At 36.0% G+C, this 27828-nt stretch overlaps 1 protein-coding gene across 3 annotated transcripts in view; it reads left to right on the top strand.

The window, feature by feature from the left end:
* Cadm2 (cell adhesion molecule 2) overlaps nt 1–27828 on the top strand; it is a 919117-nt gene that overhangs the window by 799700 nt on the left and 91589 nt on the right. For all 3 annotated transcript variants that reach the window (XM_051150131.1, XM_051150132.1, XM_051150130.1), the window contains 2 exons: nt 9735–9905; nt 25470–25560. In XM_051150131.1, coding sequence (XP_051006088.1) covers nt 9735–9905; nt 25470–25560 — 262 coding nt within the window. The remainder of the gene's footprint in view (nt 1–9734; nt 9906–25469; nt 25561–27828) is intronic.

Here is a 27828-nt window from a genome sequence, read left to right as displayed (position 1 = left end):
CCCCTCAGGAACAGTCATAGGGGAGGAGAATAATGGGAAAATGGGCGGGGGTAAGGGAAGAATGGGAGGATACAAGGGATGGGATAACCATTGAGATGTAACAAGAATAAATTAATTAAAAAAATTAGAAAAAAAACATAAACCAACAACAACTCCAACAAAAACCACAAAAGCTTCTTTCTAATGATCCTGAAATCCAGCTAGGACATTCTGAAAGTACTGCTTTTCTGTTTCTGGGCCCTAACCTACCTACCCAATTCAGAGCTCCTGTCCTTATCAATTACATACAGAAAGTGAACTAGAGTTGAACTGGTAAATGTCAAAAATGACTTTACTCCTGACAGTATATTCTAAACTGTGCCATACAGTTCTTAGTGGTCCCCTAGAGTCCTAAACCACAATGTTTATTTAAATGCCACTGTTTTTACACAAGCCAGAATTGAAAGTAGATGTGATATCTCTCAGGGAGTCTGACTTTTCTTATACCTCATATTTGCCTCAAAAAGATTTGCACAAGTACTAGATAAAATAGCATAAAATGTATCTGAAAATATATGTTTTAGAAAAAAAGATGAAATCTATAATGAGAATATCAGCAGATTGCTTACATGAATATTTTCACATTTACCCAAGGCAAATCACCACCAGCTTTTGGTGGTAATTTTCCTTTTGGTGTACATACTTCTATCTACTACATCAGCAGAGCAATTAGGAATTATTATTAGTTAATTAACATGTGCTTAAGCCAATTGAGTTTTAAAATTTAATATTTTCTGGTTTATAGGCAAAAAGTGTTTCTAAGTCCTCAATTTTAAACACTATGATTATACTGAATGAAGCCATACTTGGTTTCCAAACCAAAATTCATGTAACTGGAGCACATAGCACTCATAGTATTACTATAATTTTTATAACAATTTAATACAAAGTTATGTATTCTGGTTACCACCCCCATGATTTTCTTATTTTTCTCTTATCCATCCATGTATGTGATCCTTTCTTCCTTATGAATCTTTCTCCTGAATTTATTAATTTTTGGTTTTATTTAGTGATCCATAGACTTCAACTAAGGCTATCTGTGTGATCCAGCATTTGGAAAAACCATCAGACCCTAGTGGAGCCAAGAGTGGCTACACAAGTACATACTATGCTTCCATCTCACTAGAAATCTGCTAGTTGCCCATAGAGCAACTGCAAGTGGGAAAGTCACATGAGCCCCTTCTTTCTATATTGTTTTGACTGGTAGGAATGTATGACTGGTGTTGAGTGCCAATAATGATAGCTTTGTGGGCTCATAATTAATATCATGCTTAAAAGATCACACTTCTCAACTCTCCTCCCTACCTCCTGGCACTTACATAAATTTGTATACTATCCTGCAAGGTTCCCTGAGCTTTAAGTGGGTAGAGTTAATGGCTTATCTAGGACTGAGCACTGAATCATTCCATAGTCTCACCACCAAGGGCAGCCAAGGGTCTTTTCATTCACTACTATTTGCTATAAGAAACCAGGAGAAATTAGCCTAAAAGTACAAACCTTCTACTGGTCAAGATAAATTGGAAGCAGTAATTCAAAATTAAAAGAAAAAGATCACTTCCCCATGAGTCCTCTCTGGAATGTATTCCTCTATGCTGATATTTGAAGATTTTTTTTTTTTAAGAGTTGGGTTTCAGAAGTCTATCTTGCTCAAAAGAACATTTAATCTCGGGTCCAAACACTAGTCCATTCCATTTATGACTATGTCATAAATCAGGGCAATTATTGGCCCCCTTGTAGAAATTGAATCTGATGAGATTTTTAACTCTACTTCTTATAGAATGGGATCATATGAAGCATTGCTAATGTGCTTTTTGGGGGGAAGATTTCATTTTCAAGATCTTTCCAAGTGCATTAGAGAAAGTGGCTTAATTTTGAAATTGTGCTCTTGGAGACTTGGTCTCACTGTGTTTGGTTTGAAGAAGATTTGAAGCAGATTTTAAATGAAAGGGCACTTTGAACAATAAAAATGTAAATGGTTTTTTATTATTTAACTTTCACATAAGAAGAAGGCAAATTTTGATATTCTTGGTTTCAGATTTTAAGTGAGTCTTACTTACAGTTAGTTATTTTTCAAAGATCTGTTAGCAATTAATGCCTGTGTTAATAACGGTGTCGTTTCCTTCAGTTGTATAGCCACTAATAAGTTGCCCATGCTCAAGTAAATAACCTTTCACCCACTCATGCTCAAGAAAATCTAATTAAACTCAGTGGATCACACAGCATAAAAATAAAAAAGGGACTTATTGGGAAGTAAAAGGACATTACAAGGAGGAGAAGGAGAACAAGAGAGGGGAATTGTGCTGAAAGAGAGGGATATTCATTAATGCATGAATGAAAGTGTCAAAAAATTTTAAAAGTAGAGTTGTTTATTTGATAAATAAAGTATTCAGTTTTAGAGAATATGATCTATGCAGCTGATGTTTAACAGTGATCATATTCATCAACCTCTTCAGAATGTTGACTTCTAGGTTCTGACACTACAGCCAAGGCTCCAGCAATTTTTACTTTCTCCTTCTGCATAGCAAAAGGGAATAATACACCCAGTTTGCTTACGGGGTATCCAGCAATATTTGTACTGTGAGAAACATTCAAATTACACCCCTTGATTTTATAAGTGAAATTATCATCTGATGCATCAAAAATTACACTTAAAACTCTATAGGTAATTCAGTAAAATTTTTCTACAAAATAACTAACCCTGAGGTTCAAAATGAGTCTCTGCTGACCTGTTTATTATTGGAGAATGTATGGCCCAAACAAAAGAGGATGTCTTACATCACGCAGAACGCCAAACTGGAACCTCTGAAGCGTAGGCCAGATAGTATTTTCCACGTGAATGGCTATGCAAGACCGCCTTCTTCTCAGTGGGATGAAAAAGAGACTTGTCCTATCCCTGTGCTCCCCTGGTATGGAGGTCTAATTCAGAATTCAGGAAAATGAAATATCTTCACAAGAGTAGAAATATCTCTTTTCCATGTCACTCTGAATGACATCAAAACCACAAAAATGAAGTGAACAAATGATTCAGAAGAGTTCATACAGAAGTGCATAGAGTGTCCTAGAAATACTGTAGAGACAAGGCTACTTTGCTAGGAACTTCCCTCAAGAGGATTTTCTTTCTGAAAGTCCAGTGTTAATGATCAGAATGCAGTGAGAGAGGCAGGTAGCCTAGTACTGTAAGCCAAGGAAAAGTGAGTGTGGAGCTTTTCTGAAAAACTGCTATTTTATTGGGGAAATGAATGTTTAAGTCACCAAGTGAAGTCTCTCAGAGGTCATCTATGTTGGGCTTATATCCACTTATAAGTGAGTATATACCATGCGTGTCTTTCTGGGTCTGCGTTACCTCACTCAGGATGATCTTTACTAGTTCTAACCACTTATCTGCAAATTTCACGATTTCCTTAGATCCAGACAGATGCTGGTACTCACAGCAGATCTCTGGGCAGAGCTCTGAAAGTCATATGGAAGAGTGTGTGTGTGTGTGAGTGTTTGTGTGTCTTTGTGGTGGGATGGGGGGATTGGTAGGACCTGGAGGCATCAGGAGCTCCACAAGAAGGCATTCAAAGACACAAGATCTGGACCCAAGGGGACCTGCACAAATTGACGCACCAAGCAAGGACATGGTATGCAGAGAATCTAGACTTCTTATTCAAATGAAGCCACCAGTGGACAGCTTATTCTCCACATCAGGGGTGAGGGTGGGGATGGGGTGGTGGAGTGGTGATGGGACTGCCTCAGATGTGAACTCTGGTGCAGGCAATGTGATCACCTGCCCTTGGTGGGTGGGCACACAGAGAAAGGAGGCCAGACTATTCTGATGAGACCTGATAGGCTATGGTCAGATGGTGGAGAAGCGAGGAGGAGAGCCTCCCCTGTCAGAAGTCTAGGGAAGGGGAATAAGGCAGAAGAGGAAGGGAGGGTGGGAGCTGGAAGATAAAGCCTAGCTAGGGTATAAAATGATGATGTAATGTGAATAGCATTTATATATATATATATATATATATGTGTGTGTGTGTGTGTGTGTGTTTGTGTGTGTGTGTGTGTATGTGTGTGTGCATGTGTGTGTGTATGTATATATGTATGTGTGTGTGTATGTATGTATGTATACCAAGTGAGTCTTTGCTTTGTTTCCTAGATAATATAACTCAGAACATAAAATGCCTTGGGTTTACACTCTCTAAGTGACTCTCATCTGTACTTCTGTCCTGTCTTTACTCCTTGTTAGAAGATATTACTTTCTAAATATAAAATATTACCATTTCACAGTCAGTGGTCTAAGGGCTCTTTCACAAGATGTGAGGCCAATGTATCCACTATCCTTTTACTTTTCAAAATGCTGTCTCTGAACCATCAGACCACCTTCTGGCTCCACTGCCTTCTGTGAAGTTGAGAATCTCTATTCTAATAGGATGTAATTGTTGTGCAAATTCCATTTTGAGACAAAGGAATGGAAACTCTAAAAGTAGAATATGAAATAAAATGGCATTTAGGAAAAGTAATTAATCTGTATAGTGGAAAGAAAATTTACATTGCCTTTATAACTCTGTACCTTATCACTTATTTGAAAAAAAAAATTGAGGTGTTAGAGAGAGGGCACAATGGATATTGATTGGTTCATGACCTGCAAACATTAGGAATTGAGGTCAAGTTGTCAATACCGGTTCAAATGTCAGGAAGTATAGCCTGTATCTCCAGCATGGAGGGGTGGAGAGGGGGTGGACTGTGAGGCTGGCAGGCCAGCCAGTGTAGGCTAATCAGCACGTTTTCAGAAGAGTGAAAAAGCCTGTTTAAGACTCTGACATTGTGAATGATAGAGGAAGAGACTAAATGCCCTGTTTTGAGCTCAGCAGACTTTTGCACCAACACATTCATGTGTGTGCAACACACCCATCAGAAAAGGGAAAGAAAGTGTGTTTGTGTGTGTTGTGTGTGTGTATGTGTGTGTGTGTGTGTGTGTGTGTGTGTGTGTGTGTGTGTGTGTGAGAGAGAGAGAGAGAGAGAGAGAGAGAGAGAGAGAGAGAGAGAGATGAAGATACATTTTTTATCTTCTTTGTAGAACATAAGCATCTGAAAAGGAAAAGGTATGACTGGTTTATCTAAGTGCTTATATATATTCATACTGTGACATGAATTAACCCTATATATAAATGTATAGGATTATAAAATTCATAAATTATACTAGTGTCTGTTTTATTTGAATGATTATCATTAAAATTTATTCTGTAGGCAATTATTTCTAATTTTATTACAAAATTCATATTGAATTAATAATATTTTGTAAGTAATATTTTGAATGAAACAGAGGTAAGAATTTCAAAAATATACAGCTGTTATTCAAATAAAGCAAGTAACAATGCTTACCAGTAATTTTTCAAATATTATATTACATAATTATAAAAATTGTTAAGAAGTCTAAATTGTCTTACTTTGTTACTAATTATAGATAGGAATAAGTAACCATTGGACATAGATTGACAGAGTAGAAAATAAAATCAGAAAGTAGGTGACATTCATGTAAAGTTCCCTAACATAATAAAAACTAAAAGTTCCTCATAAAATTTTAATGTAACTAAGTAGCCACAAATACATCTGTACACATCTGGATTATCCTGATAAAATATAATTTAAAGTTTTGGCTATTTCAATTTTTCTCATATTTTAACTGAAATTGTATTAATTTTAAAAGGTAAAAATATCAACTAATGATTTCAATAGAGCAGCAATGATATTCATGAGATTCATTTATGAAAAGTAATTCACTTACCATGGTATCCTAGAATTTATAATTAAAAGACAGAATTGTACCACTTCAAACTGTTAAATACAATTTTATTCTCCACACCTGTCAACGTGCTGTAAGAATTTGGAGTGTGTGTGTGTGTGTGTGTGTGTATGTGTGTGTGTGTGTGATTAAACTCTTGAGTTTTTTTCATATCAACACAATAATAACCATATACAACTTTAAAAAATAAAACACGTAACAATTATGTACCCCTATCATTTACTAACACAGACTTTTTAGTTTTGTTTTCATTTTGAAATTAAGCAATAAAATATATTCGTGTTTCCCCAGAAAATATTAAAACATAGTACATCAAGTCTGATGCTACTTTACAAGTAAAATGTTTTCAGAAAGTTGAAATGTGGTCAAAATAAATGTGTTGATGATTAGTAACATATTTCATATATTTAAATTTTAATTGCTGAATATATAGTAATGGGTTATACTACAAGAGTGTCTCTGAGAGTAGCAGAATTTTTCTCAATAGCTAGAAGTACTTGAAACTAGGAGACTAACAAAACCACCCTGCAGCAGTGTCTTTTGGGTTCTTGCTCATGAATTAAAAGAATGAAATTTGCAGAACACAAGACTACAGAGGCTGCATTTTAGATCATATTTATTACAGATTCATAGATAGGAGTTTGAGAGAGATGCAGAACTGTGGCCCTTGAGATCATCAAGAGACCTGGGCGGCCACAGGAGGGTCAACAGGATGGTTTAGGGAAAGGAACATCAGAAAAATTGTCATAAAGCCCAAAGTGTGCCAGAGAGGCTGACTTCGCCTCTGGCAAGTATGAGAGAGGAAGAGAGAGAGAGAGAGAGAGAGAGAGAGAGAGAGAGAGAGAGAGAGAGAGAGAGAGAGAGGGACAGAGACAGAGACAGAGACACAGAAAGACAGAGACACAGAGAGAAACACACAGAGAGAAACAGAGAAAGACAGAGAGAGACAGTAACGGAGAGAGAGACAGAGAGACAGAGGGGAGACTGAAGTTAAAGAAAAGAAATTTTTATTTTGAATAAAGACTCGGAATGGTGGGCAAACATAATTTACCCACCTGGTTCCCAGGATGTGTACTGTAGAGCAGAACTTCAAGAAGGAATAACTGTATCGTCTATATCTTTAGAATGACTTAAGGTGAACCTGCCGTGATGAGAAGTCGTCCCCTGGCTAGATAAATGACCAACGTGCTGGATTAAGTCTCAGGGAGAAAGCCCTATTCCCATTTTTCTGAGATAGCACCAGATAGATTTCCAAAGTGGCTGTACTAGTTTGCATTCCCACCAGCAATGAAGGAGTGTTCCTCTCTCCCCACATCCTCGCCAGCATGTGGTGTCGCTTGAGTTTTTGATCTTAGCCATTCTGATGGGTGTAAGATGGAATCTCAGAGTTGTTTTGATTTGCATTTCCCTGATGACTAAGGAGGTTGAGCATTTCTTTAAGTGTTTCTCAGCCATCTGATACTCCTCTGTTGAGAATTCTCTGTTTAGTTCCAAGCCCCATTTCTCAATTGGGTTATTCGGTTTGGTGGTGTTTAATTTCTTGAGTTCTTTATATATTTTGGATATTAGACCTTTGTCAGATGTAGGGTTGGTGAAGATTTTTTTCCCAGTCTGTAGGCTGTCGCTTTGTTCTCTTGACAGTGTCTCCTGCCTTACAGAAGCTTCTCAGCCTCATGAGGTCCAATTTATTAATGGTTGACATAAGACCCAGCTATTCCACTCCTTGGAATATACCCAGAAGATGCTCCAGCACACAACAAGAAAATTTGCTCAACCATGTTCATAGCAGCCTTATTCATAATAGCCAGAACATGGAGACAGCCTAAGTGTCCCTCAGTAGAAGAGTGGATAAAGAAACTGTGGTACATATACACTATGGAATACTACTCAGCTATTAAAAACAAGGAATTTCCGAAATTTGTGGATAAATGGATTGAGCTAGAAATGATCATAATGAGTGAGTTAACCCAGAAGCAGAAAGAATCAAATGGTATATACTCACTTATATCTGCATACTAGCCCAAGGGGCATGTCCCACGAGAGCCTTCACTTACCAGGAAACTGGGACAGAGGGGAAGGCATCCTATTGGGGCTCTAAATGAGAGACGCATGGGAGAATAGCAAAATAAAAGGATCCAGAGGGTCCTAGAAATCTACAAGTAGAACAATATGATAGGCAGATTTGGGCCCAGGGGTCCCACTCAAACTAAGGCACCAGCCAAGGACAATACAGGAGGTAAACTTTAAACCCCTTCCCAGATCTAGCCAATGGTCAGAATATTCTCCACAGTTGAGTGGAGAGTGTGATACGACTTTCTCACGTACTCTGGTGCCTCACATTTGACCATGTCCCCTGGAGGGGAAGACCTGGTGGCACTCAAAGGAAGGACAGCAGGTAGCCAAGAAGAGACTTGATACCCTATGAGAATATATAGGGGGAGGTAATCCCCCTCAGGAACAGTCATAGGGGAGGGGAATAATGGGAAAATGGGGGGGGGGAGGAATGGGAGGATACAAGGGATGGGATAAAGATTGAGATGTAACAAGAATAAATTAATAAAAAAAATTTCAAAAAAAAAGGTCTCAGGGAGAATGCAATGACATTTCTCTACTAGACATAAATGTCATTTTTTCATTTTTAATTTTAAAAACAATTTATTCAGATTACCTCCCAATTTTATCCCCTCACTTGTATCTTCTTTCTTCCCCCTCCCTCCTTCTTTCTCCTTTTTCCCACGCTGTGGACATCTGAGAGAAGGGGACCTCTTCCCCCACCATATGACCACAGCCTATCAGGTCTCATCAAGATAGCCTGCTTTTCTTTCCTCTGGGTGCTACCAGGCCTTCCCACCAGTGGGAAGTGGTGAAACAGAAGGCACCAGAGTTCATGTCAGTGAGAATACAGAGCATATTATCCTTTCAACTACATATACGATCATGCTATAGTGGCATATTAACCTTAGCCTATTGCACAATTCCCAATGTGTTAAAAATGTCCTGTTCTTATCAACTTTTTCAAACATGAGAAATAACGAATTAAGTGGATACATCAATAAGCTTTGTTTTTATTACAAAACAAATAATCCCAAAGTGACCACTATACAATGGGTCAGACATAATATAAATCTAAGCTTAAAAAGCAGTAAATGAACTCATACCTTGAGAGGCATACTTTCGTTTATGCTGAAATGAGTTCTTTAACCAAAGGAGAGCAGTTTCTCTACAAAATTTCAAAGCAAATGTATGTTAAATTTTTCAGTATTCAAATGTTTTCCTTTCTATCCAAAGGTGATCACCTTTATCTGTTAAATAATTTTTTAACATTTAATTTTTTCTTGTATTATCCAAGTGAAAATCGGAGTACACAAACAATTCACACTCTAACTCATAAAGATATATTAATGAACAAGATTTTCCCAACTGTGTTTACAACTCAGAGAATTTACATAAAGTTTAGGAAAAATGTAAACATAAGCCAAAGGAGAGATTGCCTGTATGTAAATTGGTGCTTTCCAAGCTGAGGACAGGCAAACATGGACTTGATTATTATCTAAGTAAGTTTGGAAGAAGAGATAAAGAAATATAGTACACCCACCTTTTCATTTTTACTTCTGTACTTAACATTTAAAATTCATTTTTGGAGTTGTAATTTTTTTTTTATCAAACTGAAATACATTTGTGTATATGTCTCAAATTCTGAACACATCCATAAACATATATTTTCAAGAACACCACCCAAAGCATTCTTCTAGTGTTATTCCTTTCTATTGTGGTCTTAAAATTCTACCAGCAAATTCACAGGTTTGCTCTTTAAAACTGACAACAATTCAAAGTGCTTTTTAAATTACTTGTGAGTGAAATGTGATGGGTTATGGAAAATGTCACAGACGTTTTCTCCAACTTGTATTTTCAGATGTGAAGTATTTGAAAGAGGAGGACGCTAACCGAAAGACCTTCACCGTCAGCAGTACGCTGGATTTCCGAGTGGACCGTAGCGACGACGGAGTTGCGGTCATCTGCAGAGTAGACCACGAGTCTCTCAATGCCACCCCTCAGGTAGCCATGCAGGTGCTAGAAATACACTGTAAGTAAACCCAGCCCCAACCCGTTTATGCCTACACCTTGTTTCTTTATATGTATTTAAAAATCAGTTTTTTAATTGTATGGTATTGCAGCAAACGTGCACAAACCTATCCCCAATAGTCTCAATTACATTCGGAGGGAAGAGTCTTTTATCTGAGTGTGGGTCCAAATAGTGAGGGAAAATAAAGGACATTTCAGAGTTTCATCCTCTTAATTATGGTGAGCGTTGTAGCATGATGTACAGATGTGGAGGAGAGGGTGGGCCCCGATGAGTGGAGTTACATCAAAATAGCTTAGTTACTTGAAACTTGCTTCACCTTGTTTTTATCCTCTACCTGATATATTTTAGTCTCTTTGGATGCACGGGGCACTTCTACTGCATCCGTAATTATCACTTACGTTGGCTGTCACAATGCTAACTGAGTGATGCTCACAGAGGAGTGGCAGTGCCGAAGCTTCAGGCATTGTCTCACACAGCTTGACGTGCAGTCAGTGTCATGGTGCTCAAGGTCCACGGGCTACTGTGAGGTTCAAGGAAAATAAGTCAATTACTAGTAAATAGTAGACTTATAATCTCTTACTTACAAAAGTCACAGGGATCCGTAGTTACTGAAATGAAGATGAGGTCATTGAAATACATGAGCTAAATTAAAAAGGATGAAAAGATAAAAACATATATTCTGAGTTGCATGATTTGATCCTTTGGTATAATAAGGTGAAATTTTGGTTGCCTTTTCTAGGATGGAATTAAATCATGAGCTAGGAATTGTGTGGAGGTGTAATTATATTATACCTTAAGATGCTGAATTTTTAACACATGGTTCTAATATGCCTCATTGAATTTTGTTTTCATTTATTAGTCAATGATGCTTTGGTCCTTATTAGACAACAGCCAAGGGTTAGGGTTTTGAACTTAGGAAAAAAATACAGAAGAACAAAAGCAAAACAAGCGTGTCTGTCTCCAATTTTTACCACCACTATAATCACAATAAAACTTCTATCTTAAAAAGAAAACTATTCTAAATCCGTAAGAGAAAGGGAAAAAAGTAAATTATATCTGGAGCAACATGGTAATGGATGACAATTGCTATGCAGGAGAAATGTACCAAATGAGATGGAAGGAAGATGAAAGCAGAGGTGAAATCCCTGTTTTGATGAGCTTACCCTACATGTAATACTGAGGAATGATTGACACGAAGCCCTGAATTAGGAGCACACCTGTTACATTTAAGACTAGAAAAATCAAGGCAATCAGGAAGGCCAGAGTAGAACCCACCCGTGCTGAATAAAGAACATTAGGAGAAAATACCAGAGATGCATCTGAAACTATTGCAATTTTTAAGCAATTTGCATTGCATCAAGTTAGTTTTACTAGATTCTCTCCTGCTGTCCTTGCAGCGGATTGTGATACAAGCACCCATGAAGACCATACGAATAATTTTTCTAGTTTCAACATTTATATCAGAATGACTTTTTGAAGGTCACTAAAAGTGCTTAGACAGTCTAAACTAGAGAATCAATTCCTGTGTTGATTTGATTATAAATGAGATAATTAATCCCTATGAGCTGGAGACAATTTAAGTCAAGTTTGTGACATTTAAAAGATTTCATTGGATGTCAATGACTATCCTATTCTATTGCTTATTTGAGCACTGAAATTCAACTTGCAGGAAATAGAGCAATTTGATACTTTCTGGGGACCTGGATCACCATTACAATAGTAGGATTTTTAAGATTATTTGTACTATGAGAGGGAATACTATTTGGAATGCTATTTGTCACTTACTTATCTATAATTCCAATATATGATGAACAACATTAATGAAAACTTAGTCATAATAATTATTTATTTACTAACTCAGGATGTGAATTTGGATCCCCAGTATCCATGAGAAAGGCAAGCACAGCGGCATGCACCTGCCACCAGTACAGAGAAAGCAAACACAGGTTGATATTGCATGCTTGCAATCTACAAGGAAAAAATTAATCAGGGAAATACGGGTTCAGTAAGATACCATATTTCTAAAAAAAATAAGGAAAAGAGTGAACTTGAGAGATATGCAGAAGTCTACCTCCAGGTTCCCTGTGATCTCATACAGGTGACAATTCCTTCAAACATACAGACACACAAACACATACATACACACAGAAGAATAATAAAATAAGACACAGAGGAACACATTACATAAATAAAAAAGAAAGGCAGTTTTATGCTATATATTTGGAAGAAGGCTCAGGATTTGGTGTTGTCAAGAATAGAATTTTATGTACTGATGGGAATTTCAACGACTTGACTTTGAAAACAGAAATATTAAAACACAACTAAATTTGCTATTATGAAGCACATTGACCTGGCTAAGCTTTCAATAGGTAAGTATTCTGGTTCATATGTAACCTCAGTTTTCATTGACCTTGACCTTGGTCTCTTCTATCCCATAGTCACAGAACAACTTTACTGCCCATATTATAAAGAATAATTATGAATGTTGTAAATATTTGAACTTAGCTGTTAGTTGCAAACATCTACTGCCAAGGTCATTTTTGAATCCTTTGAAATTAAGAATGGAGCTGTAACATTCCTAGTAACTTATTTGTATTTTTTAAAAATATGTACCACATTAAATGTATTGCTTTGCAAAATTTTTGCTGAGGACAATTACTGAATTCCTTAACTTTTATAAAGGTTTATATGAAATATTTCACACTCAGAGTGACTGATGAATTAAAAACACCATCTCATTCTATCATAGATTAATATGTAAGTGTCTAGAAGGCAGAAACTGTATCAATTTAAATTATTTTTCTTAGCATGAAACATATGGACTTATTTAAAAATTCAAATATAGGGACTTAATTAAAAGCAGCTGATGGTAATGCTAAATGTTCCTTTAAGGGTACAGAGCATTCCCGAGAGATGAAACACATATAGTGATTTGAGAGATCTATAGTCAGTACTAAAATTAGAGCAAAGACATCAAATGATGCAAGCTCCATAAACTCTCAAGGTCAATACCAAAATGTCAATATTTCCACCTAGAAACAGGAGATAGTCACCCCCACAGGTGTACATATATAAGACATATGATGTACAAATTGCTATGGACTCAAATATAGGAAAATAGAAAACAGTTTTGGAAAAAGGAACAAGATGGAGTGATTAGTAAATTCAGGATATTCCAATGGTACAATAGTATTCTCATTATGGATGACCTCAGAAATGGTCGCAAATGGAGAAACCCTTAGAAGAGATATCAGTTTTTTCTTTGGTGCATGAAAAAAGAACATATGCACTTTAAAATAATATACATAATAACAACCACATGAGACACAAAAATCCTGTTGGGAGATTTGAAGAAAACTGGGGCAGACACACCAAAGAAAATAATGAGAATACATGGTAAGATAAGTTATATAAAGGTGTTTCAACTCTGTATTATTATGATGCACATTTTTTAAAGAATTTCTTATCAATTATATCAAAGCAGCATTTAGTTTTTATGAAGTATTAACTATTAATTTAAATACAACCACTTTAATGAAAGGAACTCCTTTAAACCAGAATTTAAGAATGGAACAAACTGGTTTATAACCCATGTCAATCACAAATACTTTCACATTTCACAAATTAGGTAAGACAATATTTTTCAGCTGAACAGCATAAAAAGCCATTCACTTTTTTATAGACGAACATGCTTATTTATCTTTCTATCTTTATTCATATCTCTTTGAAACAAACCTTTTTATTTGAGTTAATTTTTAGGAAAATATTGTATGAGTTAGAGTTTATTCAATGCTCAGTAAAAACAATGTATGTGCACCAACAGAAAACCCCTCACAGTGTACAGAATAGAAGAAAAACAGAACAGCTGTTTTCTGCACATGACATTGCATTTTCATAATTACACTAGAATGTAACTGTTAGTGAAAGGGAAAAACACAAGGAAAATAGGAAAATGGCAGTAATGTTATTTTTTCAGAGAATGCACTGAAACGTTTTAGAGTTAGATGAAAATAAGTGTGTGAAGTTTTAAAATGTTTGAGCGTGTGTTTCAAAATCCATGATATACATTCCCTAGCAAATCATAATCATTAGCATTTATTTTGTATTTGTGCTTGAGTGAGATATTTCACTTATTAAAAATTAGAAAGTGATTAAAAATGTAGACTATTAATATTTAAATGTTAAATAATAATCATTAAAATGGCTCATGAAGTAGGTTCTCCGTTTGAGCCCAAAATTTTATCTGAGAGATAATGGAACAGTGGTGAGTAAAAGGAAGGGAAGGGAAGAGAAGAAATGAGGGGAGCGGAGGAGTGAAGAGAGATGTGAGGAGTGAGAAGAGGATGAGGAGAGCAGTTGAGGGGAGAGGGAACCAGAGAAGAGGGGAGGTGAGAGTTTGGGAAAGCAAGGACTTTAGAAGAGAAGGGAAGGTAAGAAGGAACTTCAGGCTTAGGGACAACATGGTGCTTAAATGAGATCGGTTAATTTAGTGATGGATGGAAATGCACGCATACATTCATTTAAAAAGCACATGTTATCATTTTCAAATGAAATATCTCTAATGAATTATTGGTCAGTTTCAATTCCTGATGTATGCATCTTGCTTCTTTTATTTCCAAACTAGTTAGCTGGACAATTAATAATAAAGAAATTCCGTTTCCTCTTAGAATCTTGCATTGTAAAATGTACTGCAGTGTTTCTGTTGTTGTTAAATCTCATTTAAAGAATTACCTTGGGCTAGAGAAACAAAACTCACTGTTATAAATTTTTGCTACATTTATCAACCATGCAATGCACATCAGCATTTATTCTCGTGAATTGATTTAAATACAGTTCTGATTATTTTAGAAGGGATGAATGTTTGTGTGCTTGGGGATTAACAACCCCGTCATTTATACTCTGTTTCTTGTGGGTATTTGGTGTATAGAACAAAAATACTTCCAAATGCAAAGAGAAATATGCTTTTCCATTGACTCCTCTCTTTGAGACTAAAGAAATTTAAAGACCCATAGACTGGAGAGGCATCTTAGTGGTTAAGTCCACTTGACTTTCATACATAGGCCCTGAGCTCAGTCCAAGTGACCAAAGCAGTCAGCTTAAAGCTCCCCCTAATTACAGGGATGCAATGTCCTCTTCTCCTTCTGTGAGCACCCACACAGAATACATAGAGAAACCTACATAAATACAAAATAAAATGGAAATAAAATTCATGAAAATTCAACCTCATCAATGCTTCTTGTGCAAACCTCTGGGTTTCTGAAACTAAGAATTTAATTTAAATAATTTCCTATGAATTTTATCAACTGTGCTTCCACAATATTTCCAATAATTTAGAAACATGGTTGTTTCAGACATTACAGGCTTATAAGACAGACAGGTCTATGTACTGTTTACACTTAAAAACACTATCTTTCACTCAACTGGCATCTCCTTTGAGGACTGCCTGGCAGCTAAGTATCATGTTAGCAATGGCAGCTAATGCAAGATGTCTATATGCTTGCAGACAGCGGCCTAGAATACCTGTCTTCTGACAGGTTTTATCCAGCAGCTGATGGAAACAGAGACCTACAGCCAAATAATAGGCTGAGCTCAGGGAGTTCTATGGAAGAGTGGGAGGAAGGATAGAGGGAGCCAGAAGGGCCAAGGACGCCAGAGGAAGACCTATAGAGTCAACTAATTTGAACCAAGGGTGCTCACAGAGACTGAACCACCAACCAAAGAACATGCTTAGATTAGGCCTAGACCCCTTACACATATGTGATAGATGTTCAGCGTGGTCAACATGTGGGTCCCCTAACAATGGGAGTAGAGGCTGACTCCAACTCTGTTGCCTGACACTGGATCCGTTTTTCCTAATTGAGCTGCCTTATCAGGTCCCAGTGGAATAGGTTGCACTTAGTCCTGCTGTGACTTGAGGTGCCAGTGTTGATACGCTTAGGGGGCTTCCCTTCTTTGAGGAGAAAGAAGGATGGAAGGAGGGGGTGTGAAGATGGTACTGGGAGGAGAGAAGAAAGGGGGCTAGGATCAGGCTGTAAAGCCATTAGTAAGTAAGTAAGTAAATAACTAAATAAATAAATAAATAAGAAAGCAAGGGTTTTACTGAGAAGCAGAATAACAGATGATTACACAACAGGACTGAAAAATGGGTTGCTCAAAAGGTTCAAACTATTTTTAAGTATGTAAATTAAACACATAAAGAAAGAATTATTAGTAAATTGTATAAGGCACAAATATTGTAGAAGATACAGAATGTAATGTATTTTTCAATTAATTTAAAAACTTTAACAAATTAACAGCAATAGTGAATTAAAAGCGCTCAAGAATCTGTGGTGGTTTGTCTCTGTGATCTCACTGTGTACAAGGCTAAATGTACTGAGATTAGAACTAGTGTGGGGGCCCAGTCCTGAATCAACTCGACTGACTGGCATGGGTAGGTGTGGGGGCTCCCCTTTTCTGAGGTGTAGGAGAATGGATATAAGGAGTTGGTAGATGGGGCTGACAGGAGAGGAGGGAGGGGGCTAGGTTTAGGATATAAGCCAAGAAGAGACTTGATACCCTATGAGAATATACAGGGGGAGGTAATCCTCCTCAGGAACAGTCATAGGGGAGGGGAATAATGGGAAAACGGGGGGGGGGGAGGAATGGGAGGATACAAGGGATGGGGTAACCATTGAGATGTAACAAGAATAAATTAATAAAAAAAAATAAAATTAAATAAAAAATAAATAAATAAAGTGAATAAATAAAATAATTTTTAAAAAGAACATGTATGGGCTACATAGTAAGTTCAATGCCATTCTGAGCTACTGTGTAACACTTTTTTTTTTTTTTAAGAAAAAAGAGGAAAAAGAAACATCAGGAAAAAATTAAGGATAAGTACAAATAATTGACATCTTGCCTCTTAACTTCCAAATTAAAAGATAATTCTGCTTAGTGTTTAAATTCCAACTTTAAAGTCATAGGCTGTCTTATTTAAAAAAAAATGATGAGAGAAGCATGGGAGAATAGCAAAGTAGAAGGATCCAGAGGGTCCTAGAAACCTACAAGTAGAACATTATGATAGGCAGATTTGGGCCCAGAGGTCCTGCTCAAGCTAAGGCACCAGCCAAGGACAATATAGGCGGTAAACTTTAAACCCCTACCCAGATCTAGCCAATGGGCAGAACATTCTCCACACTTGAGTGGAGAGTGGGATATGATTTTCTCACGTACTCTGGTGCCTCACATTTGACCATGTCCCCTGGAGGGGGAGACCTGGTGGCACTCAGAGGAAGGACAGCAGGTTACCAAGAAGAGACTTGATATCCTATGAGCATATACAGGGGGAGGTAATCCCCCTCAGGAACAGTCATAGGGGAGGGAAATAAGGGGAAAATGGGAGGGAGGGAAGAATGGGAGGGGATGGGATAAACATTGAGATGTAACAAGAATAAATTAATAAAAAAATTTTAGAAAATGAGTATATTTTGCATTCAAATATTTTTAAATTCTTGTAAATCTGTAGATTATAAGGTATTATACCACAAATATTTTGTTCATATAGAGTCATGATAAGGACAAAAAGAAATTAGAAAACTATTATAATAGACAAATTAATATAAAAGAAAGCTGGAAAGATGGCTCAGGGTATAAAAGAACTTTGTGCAGAGAATCCCAGTTCAGTTCCCAGCCCTGCATGATGATGCTCTGGCATTCAGAATTCTAGTTCTAGGGGATACAGCCACATTTTGGAACTATGAGTGGTCCAGACACGCACATGGTACATATACATACATGTAGACAATAGAGTCATACACATAAATAAAACATAAATATATTTATTTCCTAATGTGGAAAATTACCAGCATCAGTCAATGCATATGAACTTTCAGGTTAGCTCTAATATACAACAAACATGTGCCGTTGCTATTGACAACAACATGTCATGTCTAGCAGCACACTGTTTTGTTTTTATTCACTGTTTTGTTATTAGTTCTGATATAATTTTTTTAACTAATAGACTTTATTTTTTAGGAAATTGTTAAGTTTACAGAAAGTTGTTCAGAGATTTTTGACTTCCTTATATAGACTACCTTTAGTGATGATAATAAAATTACTATTACACATCAGTTACCAATAAACTGAATAAACATATCGTAAAATAAATCCCATCACTTATTTTGTACTTGTTCTCTTTCTTCAGGGAGTTTTATGGCATTTGGGAAATTATATGTGTGCAAGGAGAAATGTTTAAAAAGTAGTTTGATTGCATGACCATTTGCAAAATAAAATAAGAGACCCTGATTAGGGCCCATAACATGCTCCTTAACAGCTCTTGATAGATTATAGTACAATACATGACATTCTATCCTATAGAGCAAGCCTTGAATTCAAATAAAAAAAAAATGTTATTTATCCTTTCACAGTGCTCCCGCTTTTATACCAGTAAGTATGTCTTCCCAAGAAAGGGAAGAGCAAGCAGTGTCTGGTGTTAGGGAAGGCCACTGAGGTCTTTTCTCCTGTAGCAGCATATATAGCATTTCCCAGTCTTGTAAAACTAACCAATGGGAAGGATGTTTTCCAGTTTGTCTGAGGTTCAATTCTTTGCGTCCTAAAGTTGGTGGTGTCTTCAGCAAATGGAGATTACCGTACAGTTGCAGTAGGTACCCAAGGGCAGTGACAGTAGTTTATGCTCTTTAGAGTCCTGTCAGTATCATGCTATGTACAGCAATTTCCATTTATTAATACATGTCTTTAAGGGTGAGACTTTTCCACCTATGCAAGGTAATTCCATTTTAAATTCATTTTAAGTGTTTTGCAATTAACTTACTACACAGCGGGTTTCTATAAGGATTTTTTCATATGTACGTAGTTTTGATTAACCCATATACAACCAATCACCCTGGACTCCTTCCACTCCCTGATTAACCTTCAACCTTTAGAATTTTCCCCCTACTTTGTTTGTACACATGTTCTACTACCACTCATTTTTCTTTTTAATTAGGGTTGTGATACAGTGGGCTCCTTTGAATATATCTCCCCTCCATTCTCAAATTTCCTCTGTACTTGCATAAGCCTCTGCCAGCTGCAGCTTTCCTTACTACTTTTGTTTTGTGCACAACCATGGAGTGATTCTAAGTCTTCCACCTAGTTTATACTAGCTAAAATAATATTAAAGTAAATAACTTCAGTTATACTGAAGATTTATATACCGTATATTTTGGTGTATAAGACAACATTTTATCCCCGAGAAATCCGTACCAAAGTCGAAGGTCATCTTATATGCCAGGTATTTAACTGCAGCTTCCTTTCTCTTGCTTCATATGTCCGGCACATATAGTGGTGGTGGGTGCTGGGGCCGATTCCCTGCTTTGTGTAAGGATGTCAGAAGCAGGGAGGAGAAAGCTGCACACATTTTCTTGTAACTCGAGGGGAAGAAGATGAAGATGGATTGGGTCTCCACCAGATCCTGCCCATTGGACTCACAGGGCTGCAAGTCTCTGGGTTGCATGTGCAGCTTGACTTAAAAGGGGCAGTGTAGTCTAGCATTGCCTGTCTGTCAACATTTAATAAAGCACCTGGCAGTTTGTGCCCTGCCTGCAAATAGGCACATGCCCAAGTTTGATGCACAGAGTGTGCATTAGACGAGGGGTAGACTTAAATGGAGAGTATATTCCAAACTCTATATTTTAACTGGAAATTTTGGGGATTGCTTTATATGTCCAGTCATCTTATAAGCTGGAAAATATGAGATATTAATATATATAGATATATATGATTTAATACATGTTTAAAGATGTCTTTAAATGCCACAAGTACACATCCAAAATTTTCTAAACAAATCAGTATCAAGTAACAGTAGTGATTGATGTCACTCCAGCAGTTTCATGATGATAATGTGTTTTAGTCACTAACTAGCTACTGGTATGACTACTCAGAAGTTGAAATGTGTATCTTGTGACTATAAATCGTACTTATAATTTATTGTTAGCTGACTTCCACTAAATTTAAATAGCCACAAATGTACTGGGCACCACTGTTCTTGATGATGTCATAGTACTTTCCTCTTCTAATTCTGTTATTAGTTGTTTTAATCATAGTAAGATACATAATTGATGAGTTAATGGTGTAGTAACTCCCAGGATGCTGATATAGCAGGATTTTATATAACATAGAAAGCATAGCAAAAGCATACATTTGTAATGTGTGATAGATTCTAAAAGGGTTTAATGTTTTCATCGTATAAGTACAAGATAGTACTGCTTAAGCCTATATTTTAAATTAAATTTTGCTTTTTTTGGTATAACCGTTCAGGGAAAACATAATACAAATCATAACTTTGTTTTTTTATCAGTATTTTGACAAATGTACTTATAATCATATGCTGCAAGGTGTATAATTATAAAAAGTATAAATTATAAAGAATAAAATATTGATCCACTCATTGTCCTCTACTTCTACCATTTTCTGTTGCTTTTTCTTTGGAACTTCCTCTTGACTCAGCCCATGATAAAAGCATGTGCCTCAGTTTTTCTCATTTACAAGCATGACATCCTGAATCGTGGTTCTGAGCCTAATGCTCACTTTAAAATATAGGGTGATTTCTTACTATATCTTGCTGAATGTCCTAACTTGTCAGTCTGACATAAGATCCTTTGAATGCATAGCTTCCTTGAATGCTATTTTGTAGCATTCCATTTTCAGAAATTGTGCAGTCAATAATTTCTAGTTGCCTCAATAAATCCACTGGTGTTCATTTTCATATGGAGGCTCACAACTGTCTTTAACTCCAGTTACAGAGGTTCCAATGCTCTATTCTGGCTCCAAGACTCATGTGCCACACACGTGTGCTGTGCATACATGCATACAGCCAAAATAAACATATGTATAAAATAAAAATAAATAAATCATTTAAAGTTTGAGGACAAGAACTCTTCTGATTCATGAGGAAAAGAGGTACAGTTTAAAAGGCCTTTCTCATCTGTCAGTAGAAAATAGTGACATGAAAGAAAGCAAGGAGAAAGTAAAAATGGCACACAATGAACAGCTGTGCATATAATTCATCAACATCAACAGATAGGCTTTGGAACACACAAATCACATTTGACCAAAGCACATCTCAAACTGTGTTCTAACAGAACTATAGGCATAATGAATTGATTTCCTAAAACAGTAAATGACACAGAACAAAAGACAAATCAATGGCAGAAGTGTCGATCTCTAGCATAATCTAAGAGACAAAAGGCATACCAATTTAGGAAAGCACTTGTTTTGAGAGCAGATAGGATCAGAAGACACTGAGTTGACTGTGGAACTCTGGTGAAGCATGCCATCCAAGTCTTTGTTTTATGACAATGCACAGTGTGAACAACAGAATGTTTCTTGCATGCTGTTTGTAGTTGTTGATTCTAGAAATTGGACCCAGTGCTCTCCACTGAAATGCATCTCCAGCATTCCTTGAGAGTTTTCCAACAGATCCAGGGAATCATTATATATGGACTCTTTATGTAAAGGAGAATTATGTACTGAGGATTTGATCAGTGGTTTGTATTATTATTATAAAATAGTTTTAATAAGAAACTGATCTTATAACACAGTAATGTTCCCAAACATTAAGTGAAAAAAAGGAGAACATTACAAACACTTGTTAATTTACCAGGAGGACATTTAATTTAGGCATGGGAATTATATTCACCTTGATAACACACTTCTACCTAAGAAAGAAATAATCTTTGATATCCCTAGCATGCTTTCGGAAAGCCAAGCTAAGCAGCCTATAGCATCACTTCTGAGATCCAGGGATAAAATTGAAAAGTGAAAACAAGACATTACAATGCTTAATATTATGTAACATTGTTAGAATTCTCTTAAAATAACTGATAAAAATATACTAACACCATGTTCTTTAAGGTTTGGGAACTATGTAAATGTTTTTATATGAGTAAATATTTTGTGAATAATCATAGCAAATTTTTTGACAAATAACATTATCAAAATATGTTATTTTAATTAAAGACTGGGAGACCATGAACAGTGCAACTGACTCCAGCTGGACACTGAAGATTGTCTTTGTTCATTCAAGATATTATATGACATGGATTGACATTACTAGGAGTTTCTTTTGTGATTTGACCAACATCCCTAACAGGAAAGTGTTGCCTGTATATAAAGTCAAATTTTTATCTTTTTTTTAACTATAAAAGAAATTAGGTAGGAATTCATAAGTAAAAGATTTGATTCAAAAGATCCACTTGTTAAGTCTCAAAACTGTCAGTAATGGACAGATGTTGTTGAACCACTAAATGTTTCAAGGCTTGTGCTTTGAGATTGCCCATTACATGGTTTCATGGTAGTTTCTGGAAAAATCTTTGTTTATAACCAAAAATCCATTGTGCTAGATCAATGTTTTCATTTTGATTTTTTCATCAAATTGAACAGAAAGGATTCTTACTTCAAAAGTTAATACAACTTTACATTTTTTTATTTTAAAATTAATAACCTTTTTTCATGATTCTATTTTAACACTACAATTATATTCTACATGAATGAACCACAAAAGTTTTCAAATAAAAATAAAAGAAATAATATATAAAGAATATGTTTTCTCATTTATTCACACATCTGAAATTATACCAAAGGAATATTTCTTTTAAAAATGAATTGCATTCTGAATAGGACAGAAGTCCTAGGAAAGTGCCACTTCTAGCTCTCCATTTTGTCTCACACACAGCATTCAACCAAACTCTTAACTGAGTAATACCTCTAACTCTCCATTTTGTCTCAGATACAGTACTCAACCTAACTCCAAACTGAATTGACAAATGTTCTACAAACATGTTGTGCTTTGCCCATTGCTCTGTGTGGCTTTGAGGAAGATCTATGGTGTTTGTAATTTTAGTTTGAATGAGTGTCTTTCTCTAACTGGATAAGAAACAATAGTAAAAACCAGCAGCACACAGCAGATAGCAAAAAGGCAGCAGATAAACAGAGAAGGATTGTCAGATAAGGAACTGACAACATCCCATATTGACTGCTGAAGTCATGTGATTGAGAGAGTTTAAAAAAAGAAAACATAATGACAACCAAGGTGGTTATTATAAACTTCTAGCAGAAAACTGGGAAAGTAGAGGCCCTCAGTAGGAGTTCCCAATTTAGTGTATGAATCTGAGCCACTTGGAGAATCAGGATTACTTATATGTAAGTGGAAAAAGAGATTTATTTTAGAGAATTGTTCCTGAAATTGTTAAAGGTGATGACTCCAAGATGACACAGAGTGAACCAGTACTGACTGGAGAGACATTGACATATTGTATGGCTAGGTGTAATGGCTTAAGGACAAAAATGTTCCTTATTTTCTCTACTTCAAAATCCATTGTCTTAGAATTTATGAAAACTTGTATCCATTTTAGTTCTGAGATATTTGTAGTACATTATATCAAATGATTATAATGCTGTCCCCCTTTTGATAGCCAGATAGGCGAGGCTGTGTCTAATGTGCTCTCTAGCCACATAAATTTCTAATATATATATATATATATATATATATATATATATATATACATATACACATACACATATACATATACATATATACATACATATATATGCCTTGTAAAGTTTCTATCACCTCCCAATGTTACCACAGGTTGTTGAACAAGCTTTAAAATGCTGACCTTTGGAGGGCATGCTAGATTCAAATTTTAGCAAGTCCGAAGACAGAAGAAAATTCAGAGAATTTTCTCATGCTTAGGGTAGGATTACCTCTTTAGTCTCTTTAAGAATCAAACTGAGTGGAAGCCCATTAACATTTTGGAGATCTGTATTCTGTCTTTCAATGTAAATGTTATTCTAATACTAAATCCTTGTCATAGAAATTTCTATAATATTAAGACCAAATTTGGTGGATGCCTTAGAGTACACTCAAACTGACACACAAAATTATTCTTTGCAAACAAATTAAATTTATTTCCCATAATCATAATTTTCTCTATATTGCTTTCCTTATTTTCAACTAGAAATGGGTTTGTCTTTCATAAAGTTGATGCTGAAGGTCAAAATACAGTAAGCCTCAATTTGACTACATATGATACTACATAATTGTCCACATTTCCCTGATTGTTGACCAAATTACAATTATACTCCCACTGAACAAATTATACTGTAAATGGCTTCTTATTTAAAATTTAAAAATTGTATTTAAATTTCTTACATTAGTTAAGCACAATGAAGTTTTCATATTTTAAAAAATGTATTACTTCTCCATAGACATTTTATAGTATACTAGTTTATGATGATGCACATGGGCAGCCTGTTTATAACCATCATATTACCTTTAAAACAGCAGTAGAATGTTTGAGACAGGAACTGAATCTAGGACCTTGTATTGTTAGGCAGTTGTTCCAATATTGACGTGCATCCCAAGGCCTGAAATCACTCTGTAACTTAGGCAGGGAGATAACCAGCACTACTCTTGACTTTGTCTCGCATATGCTGCCATTATAAGTATTTCTTTTTCCCTAATCCTGCCTTATATGTTTAGTTATTTCACCTGTATTGTCTTGTTTACAGGCTTGAAAAAGATTGTATTTGAAACATAAATTATTTCAGTACTATGTCTTTAAGGAAAATAACTAACCAAAAACTTCCTGAATTGATTGTGTCTGCCTGAGGTTGTTTCTAAGACAAGGCACTATTATGACCTCAGATGGGTTCTTTCTTCTAGTAAGCCTAAGGGGAAGGGAAAATTGACTTGAGTCTGAGAGGTCAGACCTCTTGTGTTTATTGCACAGTATATATAGATTAGAGGGAAAGAGCTGTGCAACATAGTTCTAAACAGACTATACAGAAATTACAGTGCCTATATTGTCCCTCTCTTTTTTAAAATGTATTTTTCACTTCCTCTAAGAAATATGTACTTTCCTCTTGATTAAAGGATATCATGTACCATGTGATTTTTGAACTTAGGTATCATAGTGTGTTTTTTTTTTTAAATCTGCTTCAACAATGGTTGATTTTATAATAAAAACAATTACTTTTTTGAAAATTATATTGTAGCATATGAAATCAAATGTTACCTTTCAGGACTATTATAAGTAGCGATTTGATGTGTTCTGTCCACTGTATTTTAAGGAAAGCAGCATGTGCTCAGAGCTGCAGGGCTGCCTCTTCAAAAGGATTCTGCAATGCTTCTGAGACAGTTTATCTTGAGTTCATTGGGGGTTCCTTATTGTGAGTCCTTGGTAGTCCTGTAACAATGGAAGTGTTGTTATTCAAATGCACATGAATGCATTCGGTCCACAATAATAGTATTCATAGCCATCTATAAATAGTGGAAGAAACAATTGTGTGAAATACTTGATATTCATCTGAACCACTCTTTTTTTGCAATGTCACATTTAAATTCAGATTTCAGAGGTGCTCCTAAGATATTCAGATATTTTTTGTTAAATTGCACAGATGGAAAAGTAGCAGCCTTTCATATTTATGTATTTATAAGAAATATAAAAGATGCTGAGCACAGGTGTTTCAATTATAAAATATATCTTCATGTGTGATTAATGATTTTTCCATTCTTATTTTTTCTAGATACGCCATCAGTTAAGATTATCCCATCCACTCCTTTTCCACAGGAAGGACAGGCTTTAACTTTGACCTGTGAATCTAAAGGAAAACCACTGTAAGTGTTTTAATGAATGGTAAACTTTTCCCTTTCTTACATCAGTCTTTAATGCAGGGTGTAACTGTAGACACTGCGTTTGTCAAACAACAGAAGCTCTTTTGTGTTCACTGTTTTCTCCTTCAGGTTTCTCTACATGGAATGTGTGTACATTTAGAGAACAAATATAAGGTACACAACCAGATGGCCCCACAATGGGCAAGATGATGTCTGAAATGCTTAGAAGTGAATGCAAGTTTGCTCAAATGGAATACAGCAGTCTGCTGGGTACCTTCTGCCATGCCATTTTCCTCCCAATGGACAAGACAATTTATTTATTGAACTAATGAAATGTGGAAGTTATGGGATTGTTATTTTAAGAAATATGCATCACTTCCCTTAGATATGATTCAGCAAGTTAGTGTCAGTGAATCTCTGGATTTCTATTATGTAGGGGAAAAAAAGTTTGGATGTACAATATCCATCCTTGCATTAAACAAATTCAAATTTCTATCTTTCTCAGAAGATACTGACTACTCTTTCCGAGAGGATGCTGATGGATGGCAGCATGCAAAGAGGAAAGGGAAATAAGAAAATTTGTTTATGATACAGAAAAGAAAATTTAATCTCAGAAATGAAAGCCCTTCTTCCTATTCACAAAGGCTTAAGTTTGGTGAGACAGGATTTACTCATACTTCTGTCTTGCCCAAATCTTGAAAGACTTTCACCCACAGTCTGCTGCTACTTCAGCTGCTGAATTTAAACTGCCACTCTGTTAGCCAGATTTACTCTGTGATTTCAACACTGGAGATGAAGGCCTAGTTGTCCAAGAGGAATGACCCAGGCTCAGGAGAGAGTCACAGTTGTCATCCTAGTCAGGATCGCTTCTCTTATTACACTTTATCTCATATGTATATGTGTATATATATATTCTGACATTTGCAGCCAGAGTTATAGCCCATATTTTTGTAATATCCCAATTCATGTAGTATATGTGAATATTAATTCATAGATGAATAATGGGTTAAAATAGTCATATTTTGCTTTTATCTATGGTCCCAGAGTTATACAAATATGCTATTATCATTTTACACATGATATATTTTAATATACTCTCTTGTATTATAGCTCAATCACCAGTGTTTCTTATATTAGTTCCTCTAAACACCCAGGACACTAAATACTAGGACACTACCAGTAAAGCTAGAGTCAACTTTTTTTATTTATTCTTTCATCTAGACAGGTGCTTTCTTTGTTCTCCCTGACTGTCTAGAAGTCTACCCACTCCTCCCCATTTTCAAAGTATCACTTTAAATAAAGGAAGGCATTAACCTCTTCAAAGAAGATTAAACTTGTAGTTATCTATGCTTTATACCATAGTCAACACAGTTTCAGTTGAAGCAGACAAGGACACAGAACAAGGGAAGACTGCAGAGAAGCCATTTGCTTTTTCTCAAAGGGAATCCTCACGTCCGTCTGTAAAGAGAATGGTCTTTACTAGGGCACAGAGAACAAGCAGAAAAGGGAAGGGGGTGAGTCAGGAAGTTCATCATGGGGAAAGGACAGAGTTGCTCACGGGAAGGACACTCACTTCTGAAGAGACAGCATAACAAGTGGGAAAGAGATAATTAATACATTTCAAAACAATTTCAAAGTAAGGAATACATTAAAGCAGAATAGGGAGACTGACCATGTTTTTAAGAAACAGATTTGAAAGAGTGGGAGCCAAAAGGAACGTGGTATCCCATGCTCCCACTGGGCAGTCTGAAACTGTGTCATTTATTCTGGTAATCACCACCAAAGTTCCGCTCCATTACTTTGCAGCTACTGCACCTGATTCCCCACTTTGTTATTTTGGCATCACTGAGAGGCAACGCTATTGGTTTAGCATTCAATTATTTCCCAAGATGGTTAACTTCTATTATCTTTCCTATTTACCTGATGCACATCTAATGCGCAAGTGAGAATCAGAAATATATAACAGATGACAACACTTATTTTCATCTTACATGCAACCTGAACAGCATCCCTAATTCATGTTCGAGTCCTTATTGTTTCTTTTGAACATATGTGTGACCCACATATGATTTCCTAAAGAACGAGTGATTTGTCATTATTACATGTATTGTTTGTGTTAAAATGACACCACTATCTTTGGTATAAATCATAAAACTGCAGCATGGCTCATGTTGCAATAAGACTCGTGTTTGTAGCCTGCCCTCCAGAATGCTAATGTTGTTTTCCTTGTTCTAAATGTGAGGGCCCCAGTGACTGTTTATGAACAATCAT

The sequence above is a fragment of the Acomys russatus genome, chromosome 8 (genome assembly GCF_903995435.1).
Source record: "Acomys russatus chromosome 8, mAcoRus1.1, whole genome shotgun sequence".
NCBI classification, from domain to species: Eukaryota; Metazoa; Chordata; class Mammalia; order Rodentia; family Muridae; genus Acomys; species Acomys russatus.
This window is presented reverse-complemented; position numbering and strand designations above follow the sequence as displayed.